The 27508-nt window shown below is 39.0% G+C and overlaps 1 protein-coding gene across 2 annotated transcripts in view; it reads right to left on the bottom strand.

Annotated features, from left to right (window-relative positions):
* The window catches only part of LOC124117203 (mothers against decapentaplegic homolog 3-like), an 85955-nt gene that overhangs the window by 12619 nt on the left and 45828 nt on the right, over window positions 1–27508 (bottom strand). For both annotated transcript variants that reach the window (XM_048380861.1, XM_048380862.1), the window contains exons 2-5: window positions 9679–9872; window positions 2757–2888; window positions 2011–2070; window positions 472–507 (exon numbers count right to left, since the gene is read on the bottom strand). In XM_048380861.1, coding sequence (XP_048236818.1) covers window positions 472–507; window positions 2011–2070; window positions 2757–2888; window positions 9679–9872 — 422 coding nt within the window. The remainder of the gene's footprint in view (window positions 1–471; window positions 508–2010; window positions 2071–2756; window positions 2889–9678; window positions 9873–27508) is intronic.

Below are 27508 nucleotides of genomic sequence, written 5' to 3'. Positions count from 1 at the left end.
CAGGTCTTAGACGTTTACCACTTCGGTGAAAACCACGAGCACGGGTATGGTGCTGACAAACCTAGAAACATAATCGGGGCGAACCGGGATTCGAACCCACGATCATAGGTTTCTGGCGTGATAAAGGGACGCAACTCTGCACAACCAGCCAATGAATGGCAATATAAACCTTTTCATTCATCAGCAGGAAAACAAAAAGAAATACAGATACAGATATAGATGTTTGTTTGTTTGTTTGTTGTTCAACGCCGCACTCAGCAATATTCCAGCTATATGACGGCGGTCTATAAATAATCAAGTCTGGACCAGACAATCCAGTGATTGACATCATGAGCAACGATCCACAAAAACAGGATACGATGTCATACACCAAACAAGTCAGCGACAACCCGATTCCATTTATTGTCATGGGTTGCTGAAGACTAATTTTACCCCGGACGTCATGTCATATGTGAGGAGGAATCTACTTACGTAGTGCAGGGGGACTTGGTGACACATCAATTCCATCTGAAACAACAGGAATAACATTGAGAGTGAGTGAGTGAGTGAGTGAGTGAGTGAGTGAGTGAGTGAGTGAGTGAGTGAGTGAGTTGGTTGGTTTGTTGTTTAACGCCCCACTCAGCAATATTCCAGCTATATGACGGCGGTCTGTAAATAATCGAATCTGGACCAGACATTCCACGCAATTGGGATTGATGACATGTATCAACCAAGTCAGCGAGCCTGACCACCCGATCCCGTTAGTTGCCTTTTACGACAAGCATAGTCACCTTTTACGGCAGGCATGGGTTGCTGAAGACCCATTCTACCCCGGAATCTTCACGGGAGTGAGTGAGTGAGTGAGTGAGTGAGTTGAATTGATAAATGGTTGGGATGATGGCCCAAAGTGATGCCGGTGATTGATGAGAACCCATGGGCTCAGTAAGTGCTGATAGACAAAGGATCAGCAGATCCTGGCATGGCTAAGGGATGCAACTCTGCACAGAAAGTTGCAGTGACATTGACCACGGGTAATCCGTGCCCACAGTTATAACACTGATGAAGGTATGTTTTTCCTCACAGAGTGTGCACAACATTCTAATTGGGGATTGAATGTGCAGACCCTTGCACAGTTAAGGGATGCAACTCTGCAAACTAGACAAATCTTTTCCCTTTTTTACAAGTGGGCCTAAAAATCCAATGGCATTTTTTAATGAAACTAAGGTTATTTGGAACAAAAGAAATAAAAGTTTTTCAATAATTTTTTGGGTGAAATTTACCTTAAATTGAAAATTTTACAATAAATTGTATATTCATATACTTATCCTATCTCACACTATGCAATCTCCTTCTTTCCATCTTGGTGTGGAAACAAAGTTACCAGCTTCATAAAACATTACACTCGAACACGTCCCAGCACAACCATGCTTGGCTTGGTCGCTATGCACAGGATTACAGTGCATGACCTATTTGTTTGGGTGGTGACCATGGTGATGCTGGGATGTGTTCGGGTGTTATGTTTTTTCAAGCTGGAAACTTTGTTCTGGGATGTTTCCACACCAAGATTGAGAGTGAGTGAGTTAAAATTTAATGTCGCATCGGCATTATTTCAGCCATATTGCGACGACAAAGATTGAAAGAAGAAGGAGAAATGCATAGAGTGAGATAGGATAAGTACAAAAAATTAACTTTTCTTGTTTTCCTCATGAGTGAGTGAGTGAGTATGGTTTTACGCCGCTTTTAGCAATATTCCAGCAATATCACAGCGGGGGACACCACAAATGGGCTTCACACATTGTACCCATGTTGGGATTTGAACCCTGGTCTTCGGCGTGACGAGCGAACGCTTTAACCACTAGGCTACCCGACCCCCCCGTTTTCCTCATGAATTATTTAGAGTGAGTAAGTGCATCATTTACAACATCTGTTAACAATGAAAACAATTTGGATTTAGAAGCAACTGCCATCATACAACAGGATATTTTGTTTTACGTTTCATCCATTAAATCCTTATTGTGATGTGGAACTTACCCATGCCAGAATTGTCCGTGGTATCCCCCTCCTCGCTCATGTAGCCTGATGGCGGCGTGTCTGCAGACAAAACAAGGAATCATAATACCGTATTTGCCACACAAGGGGGCCCTGATATAAAACCATACACAATGAGTAAAAGTAAGTGAGTGAGTGAGTATGGTTTTACGCCGCTTTTAGCAATATTCCAGCAATATCGCAGCATGGGACACCAGAAATGTGCTTCACACATTGTACCCATGTCGGGAATCGAACCCGGGTCTTCGGCATGACGAGCGAACGCTTTAACCACTAGGCTACCCGACCGCCCCCAATGAGTAAAAGAGGATGACGACTGTTTGTCGACTCTTAAGACAAGCATAGTCACCAGTTACGGCAAGCTTGTAAAATTTGAATCCATAGTGGTTTCTGAGGAAATGTGCAGTACAGTGCTTAATGTCCAAAAACATAAGTCAAGGACCACAAATCGCTCCATGTTTCCTGAATTGTCATCCTATTTTTTTTAAAATACAACTATTTTGATAAATAAAATAATGTGGAAGGCCTTTTGAGAATATTTCAATGACTCTCTTGATTACAGATTACTATTGTATTTATGGGGTGAATCATATAGTCAGGGCCATCAATTGTAGACGAACGTAAACTAAAATATTCTTTTCACAAAGACAGATGTTCATGAAGCTGATCATGGAAGATTGTAACAGCCAAAAGTGATGACCTTGACCTTGACCTTGGCCTTGACCTACCGGGTATACTGAAGTTTTCATTGATGCCTGCTGGGAAATCCGTGTTTTCGGGCACAGTTGTGGCGTAGTCGTCAAGCTTTGGGATGGTCTCTGGGATCTCCGTGTGTCGTGGGACCAGCACAGGGGGCAGCACTGCAACGGAAGTCGAACATAAGTTACAGTCAAACAATTATTTTTTGGTCACTGCTTCAAGTTAGAATACAATTTCTTTTCAGGGCATCCAGTGATATTTTTTCCCCTTTCACTACAGCCTTTCTTCGCCCATATCCCAAGGTAAGATGAGTGAGTGAGTTGGGTTTAACACCGCTTTTAACATTATTCCAGTTATATCATGGCGTGTCAGCTTAATGTGGGAGGAAATGTGGAATGGTGCTGACAAACCTAGAAACATAATCGGGGCGAACCGGGATTCGAACTAACAATCATAGGTTTCTGGCGTGCCCAAGGTACGCAACTCTGCAGAGCGAATCGCAGCGCCTCAGACGACTGGGCCACCCGTTCTCCCCCAAGGCAAGATGAGGAAGGCATCATAAAACTTTTGGCTGGCTTGACGTTTGTTTCTCGATGCTGCCACAAGTGCACTGTGCTCTACAATAACTGTGCCCAGCAAGGAGCGTGCTTCACAATCTGTTGCCTGTTTCTATTCTAGGTCTAGACGTTGTGATTAGTGTCACATGTGATGCTGAGACAGTCTCTCTGGAATAAGGGCAACCCTCAAATACATCATTCATGATCATATAGTTTGAACAGTTTGTTAGCAGGCAAACAAAGAGGGTTTTACAGGACTTGAATTAACCTTCTAAGACTTCTTATTTCACTGCCTTAGTGTCTCATAAATTATATAAAGGCAACCCTCAAATACGTCATTCATGATCATATAGTTTGAGCTCAGCAGGCAAACAAAGAGGGTTTTACAGGACTTGAATTAACCTTCTAAGACTTCTTATTTCACTGCCTTAGTGTCTCATAAATTATATAAAGGCAACCCTCAAATACGTCATTCATGATCACATAGTTTGAGCTCAGCAGGCAAACAAAGAGGGTTTTACAGGACTTGAATTAACCTTCTAAGACTGCTAATTTCACTGCCTTAGTGTCTCATATATTATCATCACAACCTTTTAAGCTCCCCCCGTGGGGATTCGGAGACATACGCCCCTTACCACCTCTGAGGCAGTTCTTAATTAATGGATTGGTTGGTCAGTTTCGTTGCCTCGTAGATTGCTTGTCTGTATCCAATCTCCCAATAGCTGGATTGTCTGGTCCAGATTTAATAATTGACAGGCCGCTGTCACATAGCTGGAATATTGCAGTGCAGTGTTAACCAACAAACAAATATGTTACCCTTATCTCGCGTGGCGGGATCTCATAAAAAAAATATTACCCACAAGCCCTTCTTCATCCTGGCCTCTACCACCACACAGTGTTTGAGTAACAACTATAAAAATTCATAAGTAACCCTTTAGTGAGATTTTATGACAACATGAACCTCAAACAGTCTGTTAAAAAGGCATGGGTGGTGCTAGTAGTAAACTGTGCCCATACTGATGCATGCTTTCTCCCTTGATCCTTATTTCGACGATCTTTTTGGTAGTGTGAAGATTCTGGGTTAGGATTGGTTTTCAGCAACCCATACTAGTCATAAGAGGCAACTAACGGGATCGGGTGGTCAGGCTCGCTGACTTGGTTAATGCAGGTCATAGTATCCCAATTGGGTAGATCGATGCTCATTATGTCAATCACTGGATTGTCTGGTTCAGACTCGATTATTTACAGACTATCGTCATATACCTGCAATATTGCTGAGTTCGACGTTAAACAACAAACAGATGTGTCAGGAGTAGGGTGGGGTGTGATATTTGGGCAAATGATGGCAGGTGGCTTCTGGTCACTGTAGGAGAAGAACTGCACACAAAAGCCCTTGGCCCACTAGCACAAGCCATCTTATCGTAAGATTATCGTAACCCTATGTTAAAGTATAGGAGTTACTATCATCGGTCTTAGCGCTAAGAACACTTTGTGCAAGTGGGCCCTAGACTTCAAAGCCATTCACCTGCCTCTTCAATCTTTTTGCAGAACTATCAACAACAAACCTATTTGGGTTCAGGAGGACCAAAAGACAACCAAATCCCTGTGAAACGCTCGGGCCAAATCTGTCAACTATCAACAACAAACCTATATGCTGACAAACCTAGAAACATAATCGGGTGAACCGGTATTTGAACCCATAAATCATAGGTTTCTGGCATGCCCAAGGGACACAAATCTGCAGAGCAAATCGCAGTGCCTTAGACGACTGGCGACCCGTGCCCTCTCCATCTATGTCAGTCAACAGATGCCTTCCAGATTGAACCAAGGGATAGGGTATGTTTTACCCTACTCTCCTTGATAGTCAGTGGAAGAGATGGAAGGATAGGGCAGAGATCGGGATAACCGTCGAAGACCCAGTTAGAGAATAGGTCTTCAGGAACCCATGCTTGCTGTAAAAGGCGATTATGCTTGTTGTAAGAGGCAACTAACAGGATCGGGTGGTCAGGCTCACTGATGCATGCCATCGTAATCCAATTGCAAGGATTGATGCTTATGATGTCTATCCCTGGATTGATTGGTCCAGACTCGATTAGTTACTGACCGCCATCATATATAGCTTGAATATTGTTGAGTGCGGCATTAAACAACAAACAAACAGCAAAGCCATGTATGGTACCTCGCCTGCTGGAGCTGCCATTCCTACTTCGAATCCACCCATCCCCATGAATCAGCCACACCCACTGGAGTCAAACCACCCTCACTGGTGTCAATCCACACCCACTGGTGTCAAACCACACCCACTGGTATCAAACCACACCCACAGGTGTCAAACTACACCCACTGGTGTCAAACCACACCCACTGGTGTCAAACCACACCCACTGGTGTCAAACCACACCCACTGGTGTCAAACCATACCCACTGGTGTCAAACTACACCCACTGGTGTCAAACTACACCAGCTGGTGTCAAACCACACCCACTGGTGTCAAACCGCACCCACTGGTGTCAACCCACATCCACTGGTGTCAAACGATACCAACTGGTGTCAAACCACACCCACTGGTGTCAACCTGCACCTACTGGTGTCAAACCACACCCACTGGTGTCAAACCACACCCACTGGTGTCAAACCACACCCACTGGTGTCAAACTACACCCACTGGTGTCAAACCACTCCCACTGGCATCAGACCACACCCACTGGCATCAAACCACACCCTTACATCAGAGGCCTGGAAGGTTTCAGGCGTTGTGTCAAAACAAGAGGCGTTTCAGAGAAAGCTGCTGAACTCTTCTCCCACCAGTAGCGGGAAGGAACCGAAGGCGCTTACAACACTGCCTGGAATAAGTGGACTCGCTGGTGCAATCAGAGGAGTATTGATCCCTTTCAGACCTCTTGGAGTCTATATTGGGCTATCTTGCACACCTATATAGTGAAAACACTTTTTGTGATTTTTTTGGGTGAAATATATAAACAGACTAATGAATAATAAAAATGGAATAAAACAACTTGTTTCTTAAAAAATAAATAAAAAAGAGACTTTAATTGAGGAAATATTTGAATTAAAATAGCTATTATTTTTTTATTAATGAGAATATTTTTTATTACTTTACAGCTTGAAGCAATCAATGTTAACATGAACTATTGAAGTTAATGTTTGTTTTATTATACAGTGTTTATCATTTTGACTGCCTTGTGAGGAAGTAGGGGTCGTCTCAAAACCAAAGTACACAGTTTTGCGTGAGTGAGTGAGTTTCTGTGTTGATATGATCGTGTTTCATGAGACAGTTTATATTCATACTGCTTTATTAAAGTTTGTCAGAAGTAGGGGTCGTCTCAAAAACCAAAGTACACAGTTTTGCGTGAGTGAGTGAGTTTCTGTGTTGATATGATCGTGTTTCATGAGACAGTGTATATTCATACTGCTTTATTACAGCTTGTCAGAAGTAGGGGTCGTCTCAAAAACCAAAGTACACAGTTTTGCGTGAGTGAGTGAGTTTCTGTGTTGATATGATCGTGTTTCATGAGACAGTGTATATTCATACTGCTTTATGACAGCTTGTCAGAAGTAGGGGTCGTCTCAAAAACCAAAGTACACAGTTTTGCGTGAGTGAGAACCACAATCACAGGTTCATGGCATACCAAAGGGTGACAACTCTGAATAGGAAATTGAGGCACCTCAGACAACTGCGACACCCGTGGACCCTGACTCAATAAAGGCAGGAAGAGGGTCTAACATAAAGGATCCAGGACTGTTATCTCATTCTTGGAGGCGAGGAAGTTTGATTTTATTGTATGCCTGCTTCATGACACACAATTTCTGTCTATGAAAGGAGATCAACAATTTGGGAGGGACCAAATCAGTATGCCAGGCTGCCATATGGACCAACATATCACAGAGTGAGTGAGTGAGTATGGTTTTACGCCGCTTTTAGCAATATTCCAGCAATATCACGGCGGGGGACACCAGAAATGGGTTTCACACATTGTACCCACGTCGGGAAGCGAACCCGGGTCTTCGGTGTGACAAACAATCGCTTTAACCACGAGGCTACCTGACCGCCCCAACAGATTATAGAAGCTGCAGGCCCTAACTAAACTCTTCAGGCCCTCATTTTAAAAACTGTAGCTAACTGGGAGAATTAAATTGATTAACACGCAAATTTATTACAGGCCATAAGGATGCATACAAATTTGAAACTATGGTCCCCACTCAAGCTCTACCTGCCACGGGCTTACGGGCCGGCGCTTATTTCAAACACTGGACCAAATATACAATTTTGTTCATTGAAGGGAGACAAACCTTTTAAAAATATCTTCAGGAACAAGTTTTATTCAAACTTAATCCATTATGGGGAAAATTTAAGTAAGACATAACCTGAGATGACCCCTGCAGCCCTCCCAGCCTAAACTTCCTGGTCTGGACTTTGACAGGTGTTGTTACAGAAGTAGTTTTATACAACGGTCTTTGTCTGTGAAATAGGTCAAATCTATGTTCTAAATAGTTGTATTCAATCTGGGATCTTTCTGACCTCCAGGTACTTGTGAGCAAAACGCAATGATACTATGATACAATGATACTGGGAGGTAGGGCTGCAATGATACGGGAAGGTCACGATACGATACGCATCTCGATATTCTGGTCACGATACGATACGTATCTCGATACGCAATGATAAATAAAACAAGACTTAAAGCATGTCAAGATTGAAACTTTCATGATTTTGGAACAGTCAAAATTATTTTATAATAACAAGACTACTGAAGTTGGAACTTTCTCTAACTTTCCTTAAAAACAATTCAAAGTTCAAACACCAGAAAATAATTAATGTACTCCACCGGTGATACAACTTCAAAGAATTTTGATGCAATGGTCGAAGAAATTGTATATGAAATTATTGTTTTATCAGGAATAATATATTCCAATATCGTGTTACCTTAGTTGCAGCTTTTACTATATATATATTTCAAATTATAAGAACCACAAGTGTAGCATTTTGGTACTGGAGATTGCTGTTGCAGGATATGTTTACGTATGGAACAATTTGATCAGTCACCCTAGGGACTTCCCGTGCTACATGTATTTCGATTGCGAAAACGTTATGTTGACATATATTCACGAAATTGCCACAAATATGACTTTTAACGAGTCAAAGTATGGCATTTTTAATATATGTATCCATTCTCTAGCAACTAAAGTTCGTTTCAATGTGTCAAAAGCGGTTATCTGACCGTGGTTGCTGTATCTCTTCACACACGATTTCACATAACTTAATGAAAACAATATTTAATGAAACTTTGAATAAAATTTATAAAATATATTACAAACACAAGTCCAGATATATAATGAACACGTTTTAATAACAAGATAGTATAATAATGGTATTGAATTGCGTACTTCAGTTCGGATTTGCTGACAGGTATTTCTGGTGTTATGTGCTTGCGAGGATCAGCTGATAATGTTTTTTGAGATGGGGAAAAACATCTGTCGGTGTAAAACCTGAGCTTATTAAAAATGTAAGTATGTTTTGGGGAGCCATGCGTTACCGTGCGCTATAACCAAGTTAGTGATTTTTTGAAGGGCACAATAGCGAGGAAACGCTGTACTTGAGATTTGCGTTCCGTATCGTGGCGTATCAATAAATGGGCCCACGTTTATCGTATATCGTATCGTGGGTCAAGTATCGCGATGCATCGGAATATCGGTGTATCATTTCACCCTTACTGGGAGGGTAACGAATAGGGCTGGCACATGTCCAAATTTTCTGCCGGGTACTCTCAAAGAGTTGGGTACAAAATGTCTGATCGGGAACTGTTTTTCCAGAACCCTGACAAGAAATATTCATTCAATCATAGTCAGAAAGAAATGCAAACATTAGTGACTTGTAGTGTAACCGTGAAGTTATAGAGAAACTAACCATAGGTCCTGGTAGTCCTGCGGGTACCCGGGTCCCGCTCAGTACCCACCCGACCTGAGTACCCTAGTTACCAGTCCCAGCCCTAGTAACGATTGTGTTACACCCGTGAAAAGAGCATGGTCCGAACAACATCAGAGGACGCACTGTCCGAAATAACTGCCTGCCTGCCTGCCCGTGGCTGATAACTTTTCTGTCGGGCTACATGAAATGTTCCTCTACCTGCCGACTGTCTGGCAAATAATTTTAAGACTACTTACGTATTCAGTTTTATTTTATAATAAGATTCTCAATTAATTGTTTACATTATTTCAATTGAATCGACTTGTCTCATATTTTTTGCATGATTTTTCAAAGTTTATAAAATCTGAATGCGGCAGGTTACTTTGAAGATGGGAAGGCAACACTTATGGGTCACCTGCACGAATTTCCTGATGGGTCTTAAAATTTCAAACACTGAGGGGAGATAACTCACCTGGTGGTTCAACCCTTGTGTAGTGGTAGGGGTTGACACATACTTCGTCCTTCTTCAGCAAGAATGCGTACTCGCATTTGTCGATGGCTCGCAGCTCTTGGTGTGAGTTGAGGTCTGACCAGCGCCACAGGCGGCAGTAAATAACATGCGGCAGACCCTTGCGGTGAGACACTTGGAGGCGGCCATCGAGAGACCTGCAACAAGGGAGATCACTCCAGTTACGAGGGGAGATAACTAAGTCCACACTTATCAACCAACAACTAAAAGGCATAGTAGGAGTGAAAAATATATGAATGGATCACTGGAAATCAGTGATGATACCAGGTGCTTGCAAAGCGGGTAGAATCAGCCACACACACAATTTACATCATGAATAGGGCTGCAACGAATACACTATGAGGCAAATACGATATGTATTACGAGTATAGGGTTATGAATACGAATATTTAATTCACGAATTCAGTAACAGGTCAGCAGTTGATGTATTATTTATTCCATTCAGTGAAACATAAACAAAATAGATTATTTGACATGGTTTGACCAATTTTCAAACTCATTTAATATCATGATCAGTAACATCACAGCGTAAAATTTCTTTTTTCTTAACTTAAATAGTTTTTGAGAAAATTTGTCTCCTTAGAAAAGCACACGGACGGAAGGACGGACGGACAAACCTCAGTCCTATATCCCTTGCCCCACTTCGGGTCAAGGGATAAATTAGCAAATGTACCCTGATGAGTTCAGTGAAAGAAAATGAATTATATTACAATTCCATCACTTGCAAGATTTTATTTAGCGTAGAATAATAACCTGACCAATTAAACAAATTTTCAAGTCTTTGCACGGCATTTAGAAGGGATGAGGAAGAGAATTTATGGATGTCAATTAAATAATTAAAGAGACGTCATCAACAGATTCTCTTCCTTAAACAAATTTCTTTTAGAACCATGAACTCAATATCCAATTTCGACGATAAGGCCAGAATAAATAAACAATGAGATTTTTATCCAGTCTGATATCCCTTAGATTTTAGTTGGGCTGATGATCAATGTGTCTGTCTGTGTTTCATGAGTTCGTTAGTTAGAAGACTGAAATGCTTTGGGTTTCCAACAGTTAAAACATTGACAGGTACCGTATTTGACGAAATAACCGCCCAGGGCACTCTCAAAATTAGTAATAGGGGGCTCTTATTAGAATGTTATTTTGGTGAAAAAAAAACAGAATTGAAAGATAAATTTCGTGGCGTATGCTGACAGCCTGAAATGTTAATGTACGACAGATATATTTTTCCAGAATTAAATGCCCATAATTATTGTGCATATAACACACGAGTGCGTATTATACGCGAATAAATAAGTATTGTGTACATTGATCAATCGGAAGGGGTGCTAATTGGAATTGTTCACTAGCCAATATCTTAGCAAATGTCTCTGTGGGCGCTTATTAGAGCCGGCTGCTTATTATGTCGAATACGGTATTTACTTTATAAATTGTCAGCAGTGGTCTGACACCATTTTACAAATTTGTACATAAAAAGTCCCGTTTGTAGCTCTGTTTCTAATCAATCAAAGTGACTGCAGTCAAGCCAATAAAAATATGGTAAGCTTATAAAATATATTTAACAATATAAATTTTAAATTCAAATCGTTATGATGTAGCTAATTTATATGCAGAACGTACTAAATGCTCATAAATATGTAGTTTGTAGAATATTGCTGCTGTTTCTCATTAATGGAATGTTAATGTCTTATCTAATGTTCAAATAAACAAAAGTACTGCAATTCCAGTGTACAGTCCAATATATTTAAAATTTAAAAAAACCCCGCTGAATTTGCTGAATAAAGAATCCTGAATAAAAATATATTTCACAATTATATGTACATATTATATTTAAACAAAAGTACTTGCCTTTCGAGTGTTTAGTCGAATATATTAAATTCTATAACAAAAGAATTCTTATTATGCTAAATAAAAATAAATATAACAATTATACATACATACTATATATAAACAAAAGTACTTGCATTTTGAGTGTTTAGTTAAATATTAAATTTTATGACAAAAGAACGCTGAACATGCTAAATATAAGCATATTTAACAATTATATCTACATATACTATATATGAACAAAAGTAAGTGCAATTTGAGTGTATAGTCAAATATATTTAAATTTTAAAACAATACAACGTTGAACATGCTGAATAAAAATATATTTAATAATCATAACCAAAAATACTTGCAATTTGTGCGTATATTCCAATATATTTTAAACAAAACAACGCTGAATATGTCCTCAAACATGTTTCATTCCTATATAGCACCATGTTCTCCCTAAAGATACTAATGAAATATGGTTAAGGTCGAATTCAGCAGAGTATTTAATTATATTATTTTGATTGCGGTTTCAAGCTCTGGTCAGTCGATCTGTAGACTAAAGAGTTACAAGAAGTGCCGCCAAACCCAGACGATCATGTGTAACCATGACAACCACTTGTATTATTGGTCTTTTCACTTACTTGGAAGTTGGCCAATCATGAACCACAAGACACGGTCAATTCCGATAATGATAAAACGTTACAGTCTCATCTAACTTTTCATTAAAACAAAGCCTGACATTAATCTCATAACAAAGTCAGGATCTCATTATTCTTTTCAGTGAAGCATTTCAAATATTTCCCAGAACTGTCACACTGGCTTTTCTGCAAGTTTAAGTGGGGTGTTATATCTGAATTACAATTCCAAGCACCTGTTAAATGGGGGGGAATACTTGAACAAGAAATAATAAAATCTAAATACATCAATCTACCGAGAACGGCATTAAATGAAATAACAAAATAACAGATTGTACGACAAAACCCGACATATTTTTCAATCAAAGAATTTACGTGTGAAAAAACTTAATGAATGGGAATATCATTAATCTGTAACAGATTCAGACACAAAATTCACATTTATTACGAAAATATCAGAATAAAATAAAAAGACACACAAAACATATCCGACATTAACAGAGGAGGCTCAATTTCGTCTAAGTACCCTCAAAACCTCAAGTTTATTCCGACAGAAATTTCCCAGTTGAAATTAGATTCCGATCCAAACCATTCAGGTACGCAGTACACAATGTTGGCCATGTATTTCAGTAGCTTATCTCACAGGTTTCTGTATATCACCCTTCCTTGTTCTCAGTTGCAATGCTAATACATTTCAAATTTAATTTTTTTTCCATGCACAGCATTAAGTGAAATCATTACCACTGGCTGATGCAGTGGAGGTTTACTGTCGTGTTTTTGTACAGACGAGGGAAGAAGCTGTAGATGTCGTAATCATTAGGTCGAGAAATCAATATTCCGTGAGGCCAGACAGCCGTGTCAAAACTCCGGCACTGCACTGTCTGGAAAACTCTTGGAGAATCTCGTCTCAGAATACTGGCGTATGGTTTCAATTGTCGACATTATCGAACTCTTCCGGTGGTGAAATCAGGTGTCAACGACATTGACATGAATTATTTTGCAATATTGAGATGATTTTTTTTTACATCGAAAATTTGGGCAATTTCAAAACATAGATTTCTCATTACCTCCTGATGAAAAGATTGATGTGTCTAATTTCATCTTGAAATTATTTTATAAATGTGTTATTCTGTTTTTCCTCTTTAGCCTAAAGTGCAGGAGTTTGAATAGACCGCCCATTGCTCGGTATTTATCAATATTTTGAATATCAAACAAAACCAATTTTGTTTTCGAGATTTATTAAAAGTGACCGCCCATTGCTCGGTATTTATCAATATCCTTAAAATAACCTTCAAAAATTTTATCCTTTAAATAAGCTGAAAAAAGTTGGAGGAGCAAATATCTCCAAACTAAATTTTTACGGAGCCATTACCGCAAGTGGTAAGGTTCTAATACTTCTCAGACAAGTCTGTTTCAATAAACGCTATAACTCATAATTACCATTTTCTCTACATAGCAATCGTAGACTATTATCATAATTACCTATCTCTCATTTTTTTTAGCAGTATTTACTAGGTAGCATATTTGTATAGTGTGTGGTATTGAATTCTAAATAGCCTGTTTAACAACTAAAACACGAGTGATTGAGAGAGTATGGTTTTACGCCGCTTTTAACAATATTCCAGCAATATCATGGCGGGGGACACCAGAAATGGGCTTCACACATTGTACCCATGTCTGGAATCAAACCTGGGTCTTCGGAGCAACGAGCGAACGCTTTAACCACTAGGCTACCCGACCGCCCCCACTAAAACATGAACACAGCTGGGTTATAAAAATACAAGTTTATTTAGAATTGTTCAACAGACAGATGAATTAATGGCCAGAAGAATGAAAATAGAACAATTCAACATGTAGGTGTCAAGACAAAAACATCAAAACATACATTTGATTCACCTTAAGGCCAAACAAACATTTTGCAAAAGAAAAAAAATATTTATTTACACCAAAATTATTATTTTATATTTTTTAAATATCCTTCAAAACTAGGGAAGATATAAAGAAACTTTGACATTTGTGTTTTGTTTAAATCCAATAGGCCAAACGGAATTTTTTTTTTTTTTGTCAGTGTTTCCACATGACTTGTAATTAACCTTTAGACAAGTACCAATATTTTTTCAGAAGTTATTTCTTTGGAGGCAATAAAATACATTTAATATTGTGTTTCAGTCTCATCATAAATAAATAAAGTAAGAGTTCATAGCTCTTGAATAACCTTTTTCTAACAGTTTGAGAGTTTGTATTAACCCTGCTTTGAACAATATTTTAGTTGACGAGGGAGAGAAAGCCCAAAGTGATGCAGGTCTGAGACGGTGACCCCTTTGGGGAAGGGAAACCCACAAGAACAGGTTGGCGGTCGGGTAGCCTTGAGGCTATAGGGTCCGCTCATCACGCCGAAGACCCGGGTTCGATTCCCGACATGGGTACAATGTGTGAAGCCCATTTCTGGTGTCCCCCGCCGTGATATTGCTGGAATATTGCTAAATGCAGTGTAAAACCATACTCTCTCACTCACAAGAACAGGTATGGTGCTGACAAACCTAGAAACATAATTAAGGCAAGACTGAGGATCGTAATTCTCCACACTGTGCAGTGTTTTAACAAAAACAAAACTGTTAGACTGCTGTCAGGACCTGTATATTTTAGAAGCTGCAGGCCAAGACTAAACTCTTCAGACCCTCAGTCACAAAACCGCAGCTTATTGTGACAAATAAATTGACATGGAAATTCACTGCAGGCCATAAAGTGAGTGAGTGAGTGAGTGAGTGAGTGAGTGAGTGAGTTTGATTTTATGCCGCTTTTAGCAATATTCCAGCAATATCACGGCGGGGGACATCAGAAATGGGCTTCTTTATTCAACCATATGAAAAATCAGAAGGAATGCACACATAAGTGACTTGTACTGTAACCATAGAGTCATAGATAGTTTTTGTCATTAAACAATCTATAACCTGACTAACCACAGGTCCGGGTAGTCCTGTCGGTACCCGGGTCCTACTCAGTACCGACCCGAGATACCTGATTTACCCGTCCCAGCCCTAATACCCTACCTGGCGCTCCGCATTCAGGGGCTAAAACAAGGACTGGTCGGTTCGGAGTCAGTCTAGTGTGTCCGAGTGGGGTTTCCATGTAAAAAAATAGGGCATTATATAAGTGGCTACACTCTGCATGCACATTGCTAAATAAGTGCAATAATCTTCAATCTTCACAATCGTTGCATTCACGCTCCAGAATGACCCATGAAGATTCCGGGGTAGAATAGGTCTTCAGCAACCCATGCTTGCCGTAAAAGGTGACGCTGCTTGTCGTAAAAGGCGACTAACGGGATCGGGTGGTCAGGCTCACTGATTTGGTTGATGCATGTCATCGATCCCAATTGTGTGGATCGATGCTCATGATATTAATCACTGGATTGTCTGGTCCAGACTCGATTATTTACAGACCGCCGTCATATAGCCGGAATATTGCTGAGTGCGGCGTTAAACAACAAACAAACCAACCAACCAGAATGCGCCTCTTGACCAACTTCAGGACCAGTTTGTAAGTATTCTTTCAGAGCTCCATGTACTTAGCTTTGTTTTGCTTTGTTTGTTGTTTAACGCCGCAGTCAGCAATATTCCAGTTATGTGATGGCGATCCTTAAATAATCAAGCCAGGACCAGGCAATACATTGATTGAAATCATGAGCATCGATCCACGCAATTGGGTACAATGACATGCATCAACCAAGTCAGCGAGCCCGACCACCCGATCACGTTAGTCTTACGACAAGCATGGGTTGCTGAAGACCTTTTTATAACACGGATCTGGGGCGGTCGGGTAGCCTAGTGGTTAAAGCGTTCGCTCGTCACGCCGAAGACCCGGGTTCGATTCCCGACATGGGTACAATGTGTGAAGCCCATTTCTGGTGTCCCCCGCCGTGATATTGCTGGAATATTGCTAAAAGCGGCGTAAAACAATACTCACTCACTCACTCACTAACACGGATCTTCATTGGTCCTGTATTAAGCCCCCACATTGACTTGACAATCTGTATTTTGTGTATATTACACACTTTGTAAGTAAACACAGCAGTGTATGAGGGGTATAAATTGGCTATTATCGAAAAGGTTTTAACTCCTTGTGTTTGATATTTGTAAACGCCCCCTTTGTCAATTTACTAAGCGCAAGGGGCTCTTATAACGATAAAAACAGTATTCATGATAGTGGGTGGGGTTTTAAGAGCACGATTAATCAGGAACAATTACGGAGTGGAAGGCCATCTTGTCTTTCAATGTCATCAACGTGGGGTGCGCGATGCTAATAGCAAGCCTAAACATATTTGTGATCTTTTGCGACTTTTCCCTGCAGCAATATACGTGCCGTAATTTTATCTTGCGATGTGACATTCTAGTGTGGCATGATACGATCTTTGAAAACTCTGGTCATATTAAGAAATCTTGAGTCAGTTTTACCCATCGTGGGTGGACAATATCCTTTTATCCATAAAAGCTTAATTGGAATTTCATCCCCAATCGCTTTATTACCAACCCCCGGCAAACATAATTTTATTGTCCAAATTACCTTCAACAGAAGAAAGTCACAATGCCAGTAATTTTCTTTCTCACCTTGATGGTGGGTTGATGATAGCCTAGTGTTTAAAGCGTTTACTCATCAAGCCAAAGACCTGCGTTCGATTCCCCAAATTGGCATAATGTGTGAAGCCAATTTCTGGTGTCCCCCGCTGGATATTGCTGGAATATTGCTAAGAGTGGTGTAAAACCATACTCACTCACTTTACGACATGAAATTATGAAATCCATCGACAGTTAATGTATACGGGTACTTTAATTATAAACAATAAAGTAAAAAATTAATCAAATACATCAATCAAATAACAAATATTGAACTGTTGTACTTTCAGATACGGCATCTATTGCCATTAGTAACCCTGGGTGAAGGTAACAGGCTAACAGAAAGGCACTCCCAACATCACTGACAGCTATAAATAGAATTGTTATTAATATCTGCAAGAACTAGGTCTTAACACCTAACTGCGATGACGCTACAGCATTGCAACCAGAATTACAAGATTTAATACTTGTAATCTGCACGATTAGCTGCCTACTCAAAAAATAAATTTGAACCAATTTCGAACATTCACTTAAGTTATGCAAAACCTCAAACAAAACATGGTGCTGGACAAAATGACAATAGTATGGATCAATTCCATTGTGATAGTGTGTTAGGTTTTATTGACGGCAGCAAATGGCTGCAAGATGCTGTAGTCCTTACTCAATCAGGGCAGTTGGGTACCCAGGGGGTAAAGCATTAGCTTGTCACACTGAAGGGGTGGTGAGGTAGCCTTGTGGTTAAAGCGTTTGCTCATCATGCTAAAGACCTGGGTTCAATTCCCCACACGGGTTCAATGTGTGAAGCCCATTTCTGGTGTCCCCCGCCATGATATTGATGGAATATTGTTAAAAGCGGTTTAAAACCATACTCTCTCAATCACTCGTGTTTTAGTTGTTAAACAGGCTATTTAGAATTCAATACCTCACACTATACAAATATGCTACCTAGTAAATACTGCTAAAAAAACTGAGAGATTGGTAATTATGATAATAGTCTACGACTGCTATGTAGAGAAAAAGGTAATTATGAGTTATAGCGTTTATTGAAACAGACTTGTCTGAGAAGTATTAGAACCTTCACACTTGCGGTAATGGCTCCGTAAAAATTTAGTTTGGAGATATTTGCTCCTCCAACTTTTTTCAGCTTATTTAAAGGATAATTTTTTTTGCTGGAATATTGCTAAAATTGTTATAAAACCAGACTCCCTCACTCACTCACTGAAAGCTGGGAACACTGTAAAAATATACACGTTACAGAGGACAGGTATAGTCTTTGAGTGAGTGGGGGGGCACGGGTGGCCCAGTCGTCTAAGGCACCGCGATTCGATGTGCAGAGTTGCGTCCCTTGGGCAAGCCAGAAACCTATGATTGTGGGTTCGAATCCCGGTTCGCCCCGATTATGTTTCTAGGTTTGTCAGCACCATACCCGTGCTCGTGGGTTTCACCGAAGTGGTAAACGTCTTAGACCTGCATCACTTCGGGCTTTCCTCCCACATTAAGCTGACACGCCGTGATATAACTGGAATACTGTTAAAAGCGGCGTTAAACCCAACTCACTCACTCACTCACTTTGAGTGAGTGAGTGAGTGAGTATGGTTTTAGCAATATTCCAGTTACATCATGGAGGGGGAAACCAGAAATGGGCTTCGTACCCATGTAGGGAATCGAACCCGGGCCTTCAGCACGACGAGCGAACGCTCTAACCACTAGGCTACCCCACCGCCCCTTAATAGTCTTTGATGATTGCTTATTTCCCTGTTCCCTCGATGCCTTTTGCGCAGGGCATTGTGCCCCTGTATTGAGCAAACCCTGTCTGACAAATAGCATATTTAATCAGGCCTACCATCCTCAGGAATTTATTAGATTTCAAGCTGGCTGTAATTAAATACCGATCTAAATGTTTGGGAGCACTGGCATAAACCTTTTTCAATTAATTCAGGAACCATGAGCGAGTGAATGTTGTTTAATGCCGCAGTCAGCAATGTTTAAGTAGTAGCACTAGAGCCCCCGTGAGGACGCCGGGGTAGAATAGGTCTTCAGCAACCCATGCTTGCCGTAAAAGGGGACTATGCTTGTCGTAAGAGGCGCCTAACGGGATCGGGTGATCAGGCTCGCTGACTTGGTTGATGCATGTCATCGATCCCAATTGCGTGGATCGATGCTCATGATATCAGTCACTGGATTGTCTGGTCCAGACTCGATTATTTACAGACCGCTGTCATATAGCTGGAATATTGCTGAGTGCGGCGTTAAACAACAAACAACAAACAAGAACAAGACAAGTAACACTAGGTTGTAATGAATAATGCCAGGCAAACAAGTGATTGATATTGTGAGCACCGTCAAACACTGTCGGGGCACGAGGACGTCCATTCAACCAGTAACCTAATCATCATCATTTCAGTGGGGCAGGTGCCCCTTACGTGTTGCCTAGCCATATTCAAACTTTGTGCCTGCATTCAGGCATTATAAACATTGAAAAATCAGAAGCACTGATAGACAAATCATGTCTTGATTCAGTTGAAATAATGCAAACAAATACTTGAGAATCTACAAAGAGTTAGAATAAAACTGACCACATAAGTAGTCTTAAATTTATCTGCCAGACAGTCGAGCTGGTTGAGGAAAATATCATGCAGCCTGACAGAAATGTTGCCAGCCACGGGCAGGGGGGCAGGTAATTATTTCAGTGAGTGAGTGAGAACGGTTTTACGCCACTTTTAGCAATATTCCAGCAATATCAAGGCGGGGGACACCAGAAATCGGCTTCACACATTGTAAGTTATTTCAGACACTGATTCATTTAAGACAAGAAAAATACCTGCCACCCTCTAGCCCGTGGCTAAAAACAGTTGTTTCGGGAAAGGTAAAATGTATTGATACCTGCCCAGTATAAAATTTCAGCACTTAGCCACTTATTATTGTAGTCTGCGTAGATGGACTGTTAAAACTGCAAATCGTGAGTGAATTTGCTGCAAAGTCACGTAAACTGTACCTGGTTATCAACTCCGTGTTTAGGAACTTTGAAGGAGTGAGACTGATTGGTTGATGTCTGGAAGTGGACTAATCCTAGTAGCAGAGGAAAATGATAACTTGTTTGTTACCTTCTCGACCTCTGTGTTCACAAATACAAGCCAGCAACTTTCAAGACGGGCTCGTTACTAGGCTGACATTTAGTCCCAGAAACAAAGCAACCTTATTTGAAAATATACATCTACAAAATAAGAACAATAAAATCCAAATGGGGCCCGGAACAATCCTTACTAGACTTGCCAAATCATTCTAGACTTGAGTTGGATTCCTTTTTTCTTTTGGGTCTGGGAGACTGACCAGCTAGTTACATTAACGAGGAACCACCCCGCCTGGCTTGTAGGGATTTAAACTTATTTCCGACGCTGCTCTTATGACAAGAAGTCGCCTTTCAATCAAATGAACCAGATCGGAAGCTCCAGACAACCGAGCAATCGGATGCATAATATAATTTCCCCCACTTAAGCTTATATTAAGTTTTAATTACTAGTTATTAATTACAGAATTAAATGAGGCGACTGGCTTTATGGTTTTTTTTTAAAAAGTGGTGAAATAAGTTTTCGTGTTTTTTTTGCAAGGCGTGATCTACTTTTACTGAACTTAACACTGAAAAACAGCAAAATGACACAAAACAATTAATTTTGATGATCAATCGGTCGGAGGATCAAATGATCAATCATGATTTTGCAACCAATTCCCAACACTAGTGACAAGCACATGTTGCTGGGGACCGTCTCCTCCCACGACACTATGGGGCGGTGTGCATGAAGGTACAGTTAATCAATGTCATTCAGAAAATAATGGCCTCACTCTAAACACAGAAGAGGTTAAATTGTGAACGTTTCAACCAAGATTGAAAACCCCAGGAAATACTTTTTTATATCTGATATAAAAACTTTTGAGCTGCCCCCCCCCCCCCCCCCCCCCCCCAAAAGAACCCAGCACCTGGGTTCTACCAAACTGTTGGTTATATCAATATGCAGAGTTCCATCCACTTCATGACAAACACCTCCCTATGTGGCTGGAATAATGCCGATGCAAGTTAAATTTTAACTCACTCACCCTTCAAGCACTTCATATCAATCAACACTGAGCAGTTCAAGGACTCCCTACTCACAAATATCAATCGGCAATCCACAATTATTTTTTATTTCATTTCATTTTACTATTTTCAACAGGCATTACAATCCAAAATTTTAAAACATTGTCTTTTCAGAGACTAAAATTTAATGTATATAAAAACACCAAGTATTCTGTTTATATGAAAAGATTCTTTTTCTTGAAATAAATTAGAAAAAATCCCAAAACATCTCCTGAAACTGAAGAAATCTAGACCTGTCAAAGTATTGTAGATGAAGGACATTCAAACATTTTTGTTTCAGAGACTGTTTTTAATACTCAGGTACTTGTCAACACAAAATTCCCTGTATATGTAATAAAACAGAAAGTTATCTTTTTTCTACCGAAGTAGGTACATTTCAGTTATCAAAATACCCCAAAATCTAACAGAGGTAACTCTGAGATCTTCTTTATTCATGCTTTTTTCTGCACCCAACTGCCTATTGGTTTAATAGATAACAGTATAAAATATCTCTTTGCAATTTGAATGATATACTACTGACCCCCATTGACTTCTCTGTCAGGTGAAGAACACAGGAAACGACTTCGGTTGTTGCTCAACGCCGCACTCAGCAATATTCCAGCTATATGACAACGGTTTGTAAGTGATCAAGTATGGACCAGACAATCCAGTGACTAAAATCATGGGCATCGATAACACAACCATCTCCAAAGTTAACAATATGGCTGCATGTTTCACTGTCATTTATGAAATCATCAATTTAAAATTATTAATTAATTAATTTTTTATGCAATGTATTGGTAATAAAAAAATTATGGATCACATTTCAGACATTATCATGTTTCATGGACCCAAGAAACTGGCCTACGTCAATACCTGACACAGATATTGCCCTTATGAATGGTCAATAATTGATAATGATTTGGGGGACATTCTCCTTTAATTTTTAACCTTTAGCCAGCTGAATTATTCAGTTTTCACACTTCTTACCCCTGCCTGCTGGATTAATTTTAGTATAAGACGCTGTAAAGAGGGTGGATGCTTTCAAACGTCGAGGCTTCATTAAACATGGGACGATTGAACCAATATTTCGCATTTATTCCTGATAGAAAAATACACATTATTATACAAAAATATCCTAATATTTTTTAAACACACAGAGTTTAAGACCAAAACGAAAATAAAATTTGTAAATTTTCTTGAACTTACCTGTACTAGTGATTTAATGTGGAATATTTTTAATATATGGAACCGGCATAAATTGTCAAATTTGAGCCAACTATTTCAATAATCATATCTCTGACATCTTAAATTTAACGGAGCATACATTTTTTATGTTCTTATCGGCAAACAATGGCACGATGGTAAATTATAGACCATTTCAGTAAATATATTATCCAAACGTTAAACAGAATAGATAATTTATTTTTCGAGGGCATCATGTCAGTTGCAGTAATGAGAATATTACGGTTAATTCAAAATAAAATTTGCAGGATACAATAAACGATCCAAATTTCAGGTGTTTTGCTTTGTTTCCCACGCATAACGTCTGTAGATCTATATCGTTGACCGGCAATGAACACCCTCCACAACAGGTGAGAGAAAATTGGTGAGACAAAATTGTGCTCCAAAATAACATTCATGGGCACTTTGCTAAATACATGATATCTGCAAATATATATATAAAATACAACATGAATATTTTCAGTATTAATGTCACATTGAATTTGGGATATTTAAATGAGTTTTGACATTATACTACATTTATAGCTTAAAGCATGATTTGAGAACAATTTCATATAACATTCATAAATTTATTCCATAACTAAAATGACCTCCATTATTGTGTATTGATGGTCGATTTGTAAGTGCTTAATTATCTACAGCTTTAAACATTTAAGTTCTATTTTTATATCAAGTAGTTATTTTTCCACAATGACTATTTGTATGGATATTAAATATTGATGAATGCATCAGCACAGTGTAACTGATCAATCTTTAATTATTATATTTCATCTTGGCAATACTTAAATATCAACTATTTGATGTCATTATTAAATTTTAGTATACCATGAGTAATGAATAAAGAGATAAGATGCTTAACATATAGAGTCAAGTCCCGTTAAACTCATGGTTGGTTGCTTATGATTATGTCTCATAAACAAAATTAAGTAGTACAAACGTTCGTCGGTCATAGCTCGCGAAAGGTTCTTCTGACGTGACCTATGATGGGATGTCCTTGGCGATAGCGAGAACTTGTATCTGATTTTAATGAGATTGAGGTAATCTAAGCATATGATTAATCCTGTTTTCTTTATTTAAAGCATTAATTGTTTATTGTTAAGCAAAGTTTATCTCTGCAGCTTTGTAATATGCAGCTACCAGCCGACTCGTCTCGCATCAAGTGACCACGGAGTACGCTGATCACTGTGTCGGATTAACAAGATTAACGAGTGATTTCGGTATTTCGTTGCAAATTAGGTGTGTTGGAGTCGGAGTGCGAGACTGTCTGATTAACAGGTCTAAATAGCATTGATTTCATCGGTTCCAATCATTAGTGTTGGATAAAGCCGATTGTCGGATTAACAAGTGTCGGATTAACAAGACTTGACTGTACATACACAACTCATATGAACATCAGTCTTGTGTATTAAGTGGTTTGTTTCCAAACAAAGCAATGCTAAAATACAACTGTAATATGAATATGATACATTAATTTTTGGCAACTACACGATATATTTTAATTTTTTAATCACAAATACCAGGGTGGCACTAAAGTTGGTGAGGTAGCCAAAAATTTATCACAGTATGTTATCTTTTAAAAAAAGAACAGGGCACATAATTAGAGCATTCACATAAAAAATAAAGAAATAGATAAGATCCTTATAAACATATAAATACACAACTCATATGGACATTTATCTTGTGTATGAAGTGGTTTGTTTCCAAAAAAAAGAATTCTTAAATATAATTGTAATATGAATACGATACAGTGATTTCTTGTAACATTACATGCGATTTCTGTTTGTTTAATCACAAGAACAAAGGTGGCGCTAAAGCTGGTGAGTTAACCATATATTTATAAGAGAATGTTATCTTTTGAAAAGGATCAGGGCACATACACATCATTGACACTTCTTGCAGGTCTGTTCTGTGGGAGAAGAGTACATAGAAAATATCCTACCTTAAGTATTTTTTCTGGGTTCGCTACAGTGAAATACAGTAAACTGTGTTTATAACGAACATGCTTATAACGACAGATATAACCAACATATTTTTGGTCCTGGCCATTTGCTGTATAGATGCTGTATATATAGAGAATCTCACCCGAGTGTCTTTTGATATCCAATATATCAACACGAGTTGATAAAAGTGGGAAAACTCCGAGGCTTGCCGAGGATTTTTTTCCACTTTTATCAACGAGTGTTGATATATTGGATATCAAAAGACACTTGGGTGAGATTTTATTTATCATCCAACATCATCCAACATCATTCTTCCAACTTTTTCAGTAATAAGCAGTGTCTTAAGTGTAAAAAGTACTGCTAACAGCTTCAGTAGTAGAGCCATTGGTGATGTCATTTGATTGTGACGTCATGGTAACCAACGACGTCACAATGGTCTGCAAAGCATTGTGATGCAATTTCATTGCAGCGATATAGATCTACAGTAAAGATATCCCTTGATCTCACCCAATCGATATCTCCTGTGGGAGCCAGTTTTGGATCGGCAAGCCTCGGATTTTTCCACTTTTATCAACTCGTGTTGATATATTTGATATCAAAAGACACGAGGGTGAGATTTTATTTATCATCCAACATCATTCTTTCAACTTTTTCAATTTGTAGACAGTAATTAGCAGTGTCTTCAGTGTAAAAAGTACTGCAAACAGCTTCAGTAGCAGAGCCATTAGTGATGTCATTTGATTGTGACGTCATGGTAACCAGTGATGTCACAATGGTCTGCAAAGCATTGTGATGTAATTTCATTGCAGCGATATCTACAGTGTAGATATCGCAAAAGCGATATCTACAGTGTAGATATCGCTTGATCTCATCCAAGCGATATCTCCTGTGGGAGCCAGTTTTGGATGATAAATGCTCATAACGAACTACGGTTATATCAAACTAAAATCAGTGGTCCTTTTGAGTTCGTTATAACCGTAGTTTACTGTAATGGGTAATTAGTCTGGCAGGACTTTCCAGGTTTGTTGCAGTATGTTCGGATGTCTGACAGTGAGCCTCATGGCCCTGAAGGAACATGAACCTTTGTGGACTGTGGTCAACAGGTTCTTGTCTATCAGTCAGTGTGATGTATAACAAAATTGAAATAAATGCAGATCATCCCCAGCCTTGGATCTGACATCCTTGATCATTTGATGGGTTTCAGAATATCCAGCAGAGCTCCAGATAAGCTTTTGGGGCTGTGGGTATTTTACCCATGCATTTTAAAATCATTGGGTATCAGTAATTCTATCTGAATATTCAAATTTCTGTTACCTACTAGTTTTTACACATGTGGGTATTTAAGTTAAATATTTAAAAACACTATTCATCTAGTCCCTGCAAACTGGTGTCCTGTGGGTTCGAGAGCTTTATAGGACTCAAAAATACCACGATACTTCCACAAGAAAGTGTGATGGCAAATGATCATGATGTAACTGTCATCGTGGAGTTTGACAAGGTTGACGGAATGCCCGTTTATAATTTCAAAATAAGTTGCTGATTTGCTAATCGAATACGCAGGGTTACTTCAAAATATTTTGATGATACGCAAAGTTTTATTTTTGTAGCATATCTGTAATGTTCGTTGCGTATTTGATACACTTGGATTTTATTTTACTGCGTATTTCTGCATTTCTGATGCGTATTTTACGCAGATACACAGCTTATCTGGAGCTCTGTCCAATCAAAATAGGTCCTTGTTATGTTCCAAAAGAAATGTCCTGTATACATGACTACCCTTGCCAGATGTATTTTATCCATGTATGCCCCATGACTTTAGTTCACCTTATGTGGTCTATTTCATACATATATGTACTGCTGCAAACCTTGTTTTTTTATCCTTGTATGCAATCACAGTATCACAACTTCCTCAGCTGGTGTGTATAAAAGTGCCCCTGCCATCATGAAACAAGAATTGTGATGGAATGTCTTATTTTCAATCAAAAACATAAATACCTTTCCTTGAATATTCCTAGGTTAAGTGACAGAAATTGTCAGTGTCAAAAGAACTGAAAAAAGATTTTCACAAGGATTTTTTTGTTGATAGACCTATGTCAAACCATGTGCCAAGTTAGGTAGAATTATAACTCTAAAAGTCCTCATTTCTGAGGTGTTAATATTTTTAACATTCTTTTCTAGTTTAAGGACAACATATGAGCCGTGTAGATCTACCTGTTTTGTTACAGAAAACAAATTCTTGTTTTCAAATGTAAAAAGGAATCATACAGGCAAGAAATCTTTTTTAATCTCATCGTTTCACGAAATCCAGTTAAAATGAAGTGATCCTGTACCCAAACAGGTCTGTGATTTTGTAATCTACCTGGAATAATTTTGCATTACTTTCAAAGATTTACATTAATTTTAGCATCATTAAGTTAATTTACCATCACTTTCCTATCAAAGCAATACAATAAACTTAGCTTTAACCAATTTAACTGGCCTCTTCTTCAGTGACAAGACGTCCGTTTTCTATTAAAACCCAACAATCAGTTTCGAGGATCACAGTCATAATCATATCATGAACTTGATGAAATATTTTATTATATGTTCTGCTCATCTACAGTTGTTCGCAATATACATGGAAACATAATATACCGTATTCGACCCAATAAGCGCCCAGGGCGCTTAAAATAAAGACAGAAGGGGTGGGCGCTTATTGGCACCATTTCAGAGTCAAATTGGTGTAAATTCATCAGTAAGCCTATCGATATTCTTCTGTTGCTGGGGGGCTAGAGATAAACTGTTACTTACGTTTTACTGGTGAACATCTCCTCATTAACCGACTACAAAAGATTCTTGACTGTATGTAAAAAACAGGTGAGTAAATCTTACTTGGGCACCCGGGAAAAAGGGGGGGGGGGTGCTTATTGGGACATGGGCGCTTATTGGGTCGAATACGGTAATTATAGATCTATTGTCTCATTTTCTTGGGTACAAATTCACGTAGTATTTTGGGTACAGTTTAATTTGTTTAGGGTACAAAATCACATGAGGCCTATATTTACACTCTCCATCCTGTCACCCTTGCCTTGTTTAATCCGTTGAGGATGGGAGGTTCTCAGAAAAAGTATTCAACAACATATATTTTTAATATTCTATATTGTTGTTATTATTATGTCATATCAATATGTTATATCACTTCCCACCACCGTCGTTGTCAGAAAATAATTGGAATCCATGCATTATGATTTCGGAATCGGACTTCAAACATTTGATATTTCGCACACACAAAAATAAACCATTGGAGTGAAGACTGCTACCCAGGTCAATACATAGTAAACAGGTGACAATAGTTATTAAATTATGTAATTTCTGTTGAATCTATTTGGAATTTATCGACGATAAAACTTTTGCATTTTCCGCCCCAATGTT

Source organism: Haliotis rufescens, unplaced genomic scaffold, assembly GCF_023055435.1.
Source record: "Haliotis rufescens isolate VD_foot unplaced genomic scaffold, xgHalRufe1.0.p SCAF_33, whole genome shotgun sequence".
NCBI classification, from domain to species: Eukaryota; Metazoa; Mollusca; class Gastropoda; order Lepetellida; family Haliotidae; genus Haliotis; species Haliotis rufescens.
Note: the sequence above shows the minus strand (reverse complement) of the source record. Positions and strands in the feature narration are given on the sequence as shown.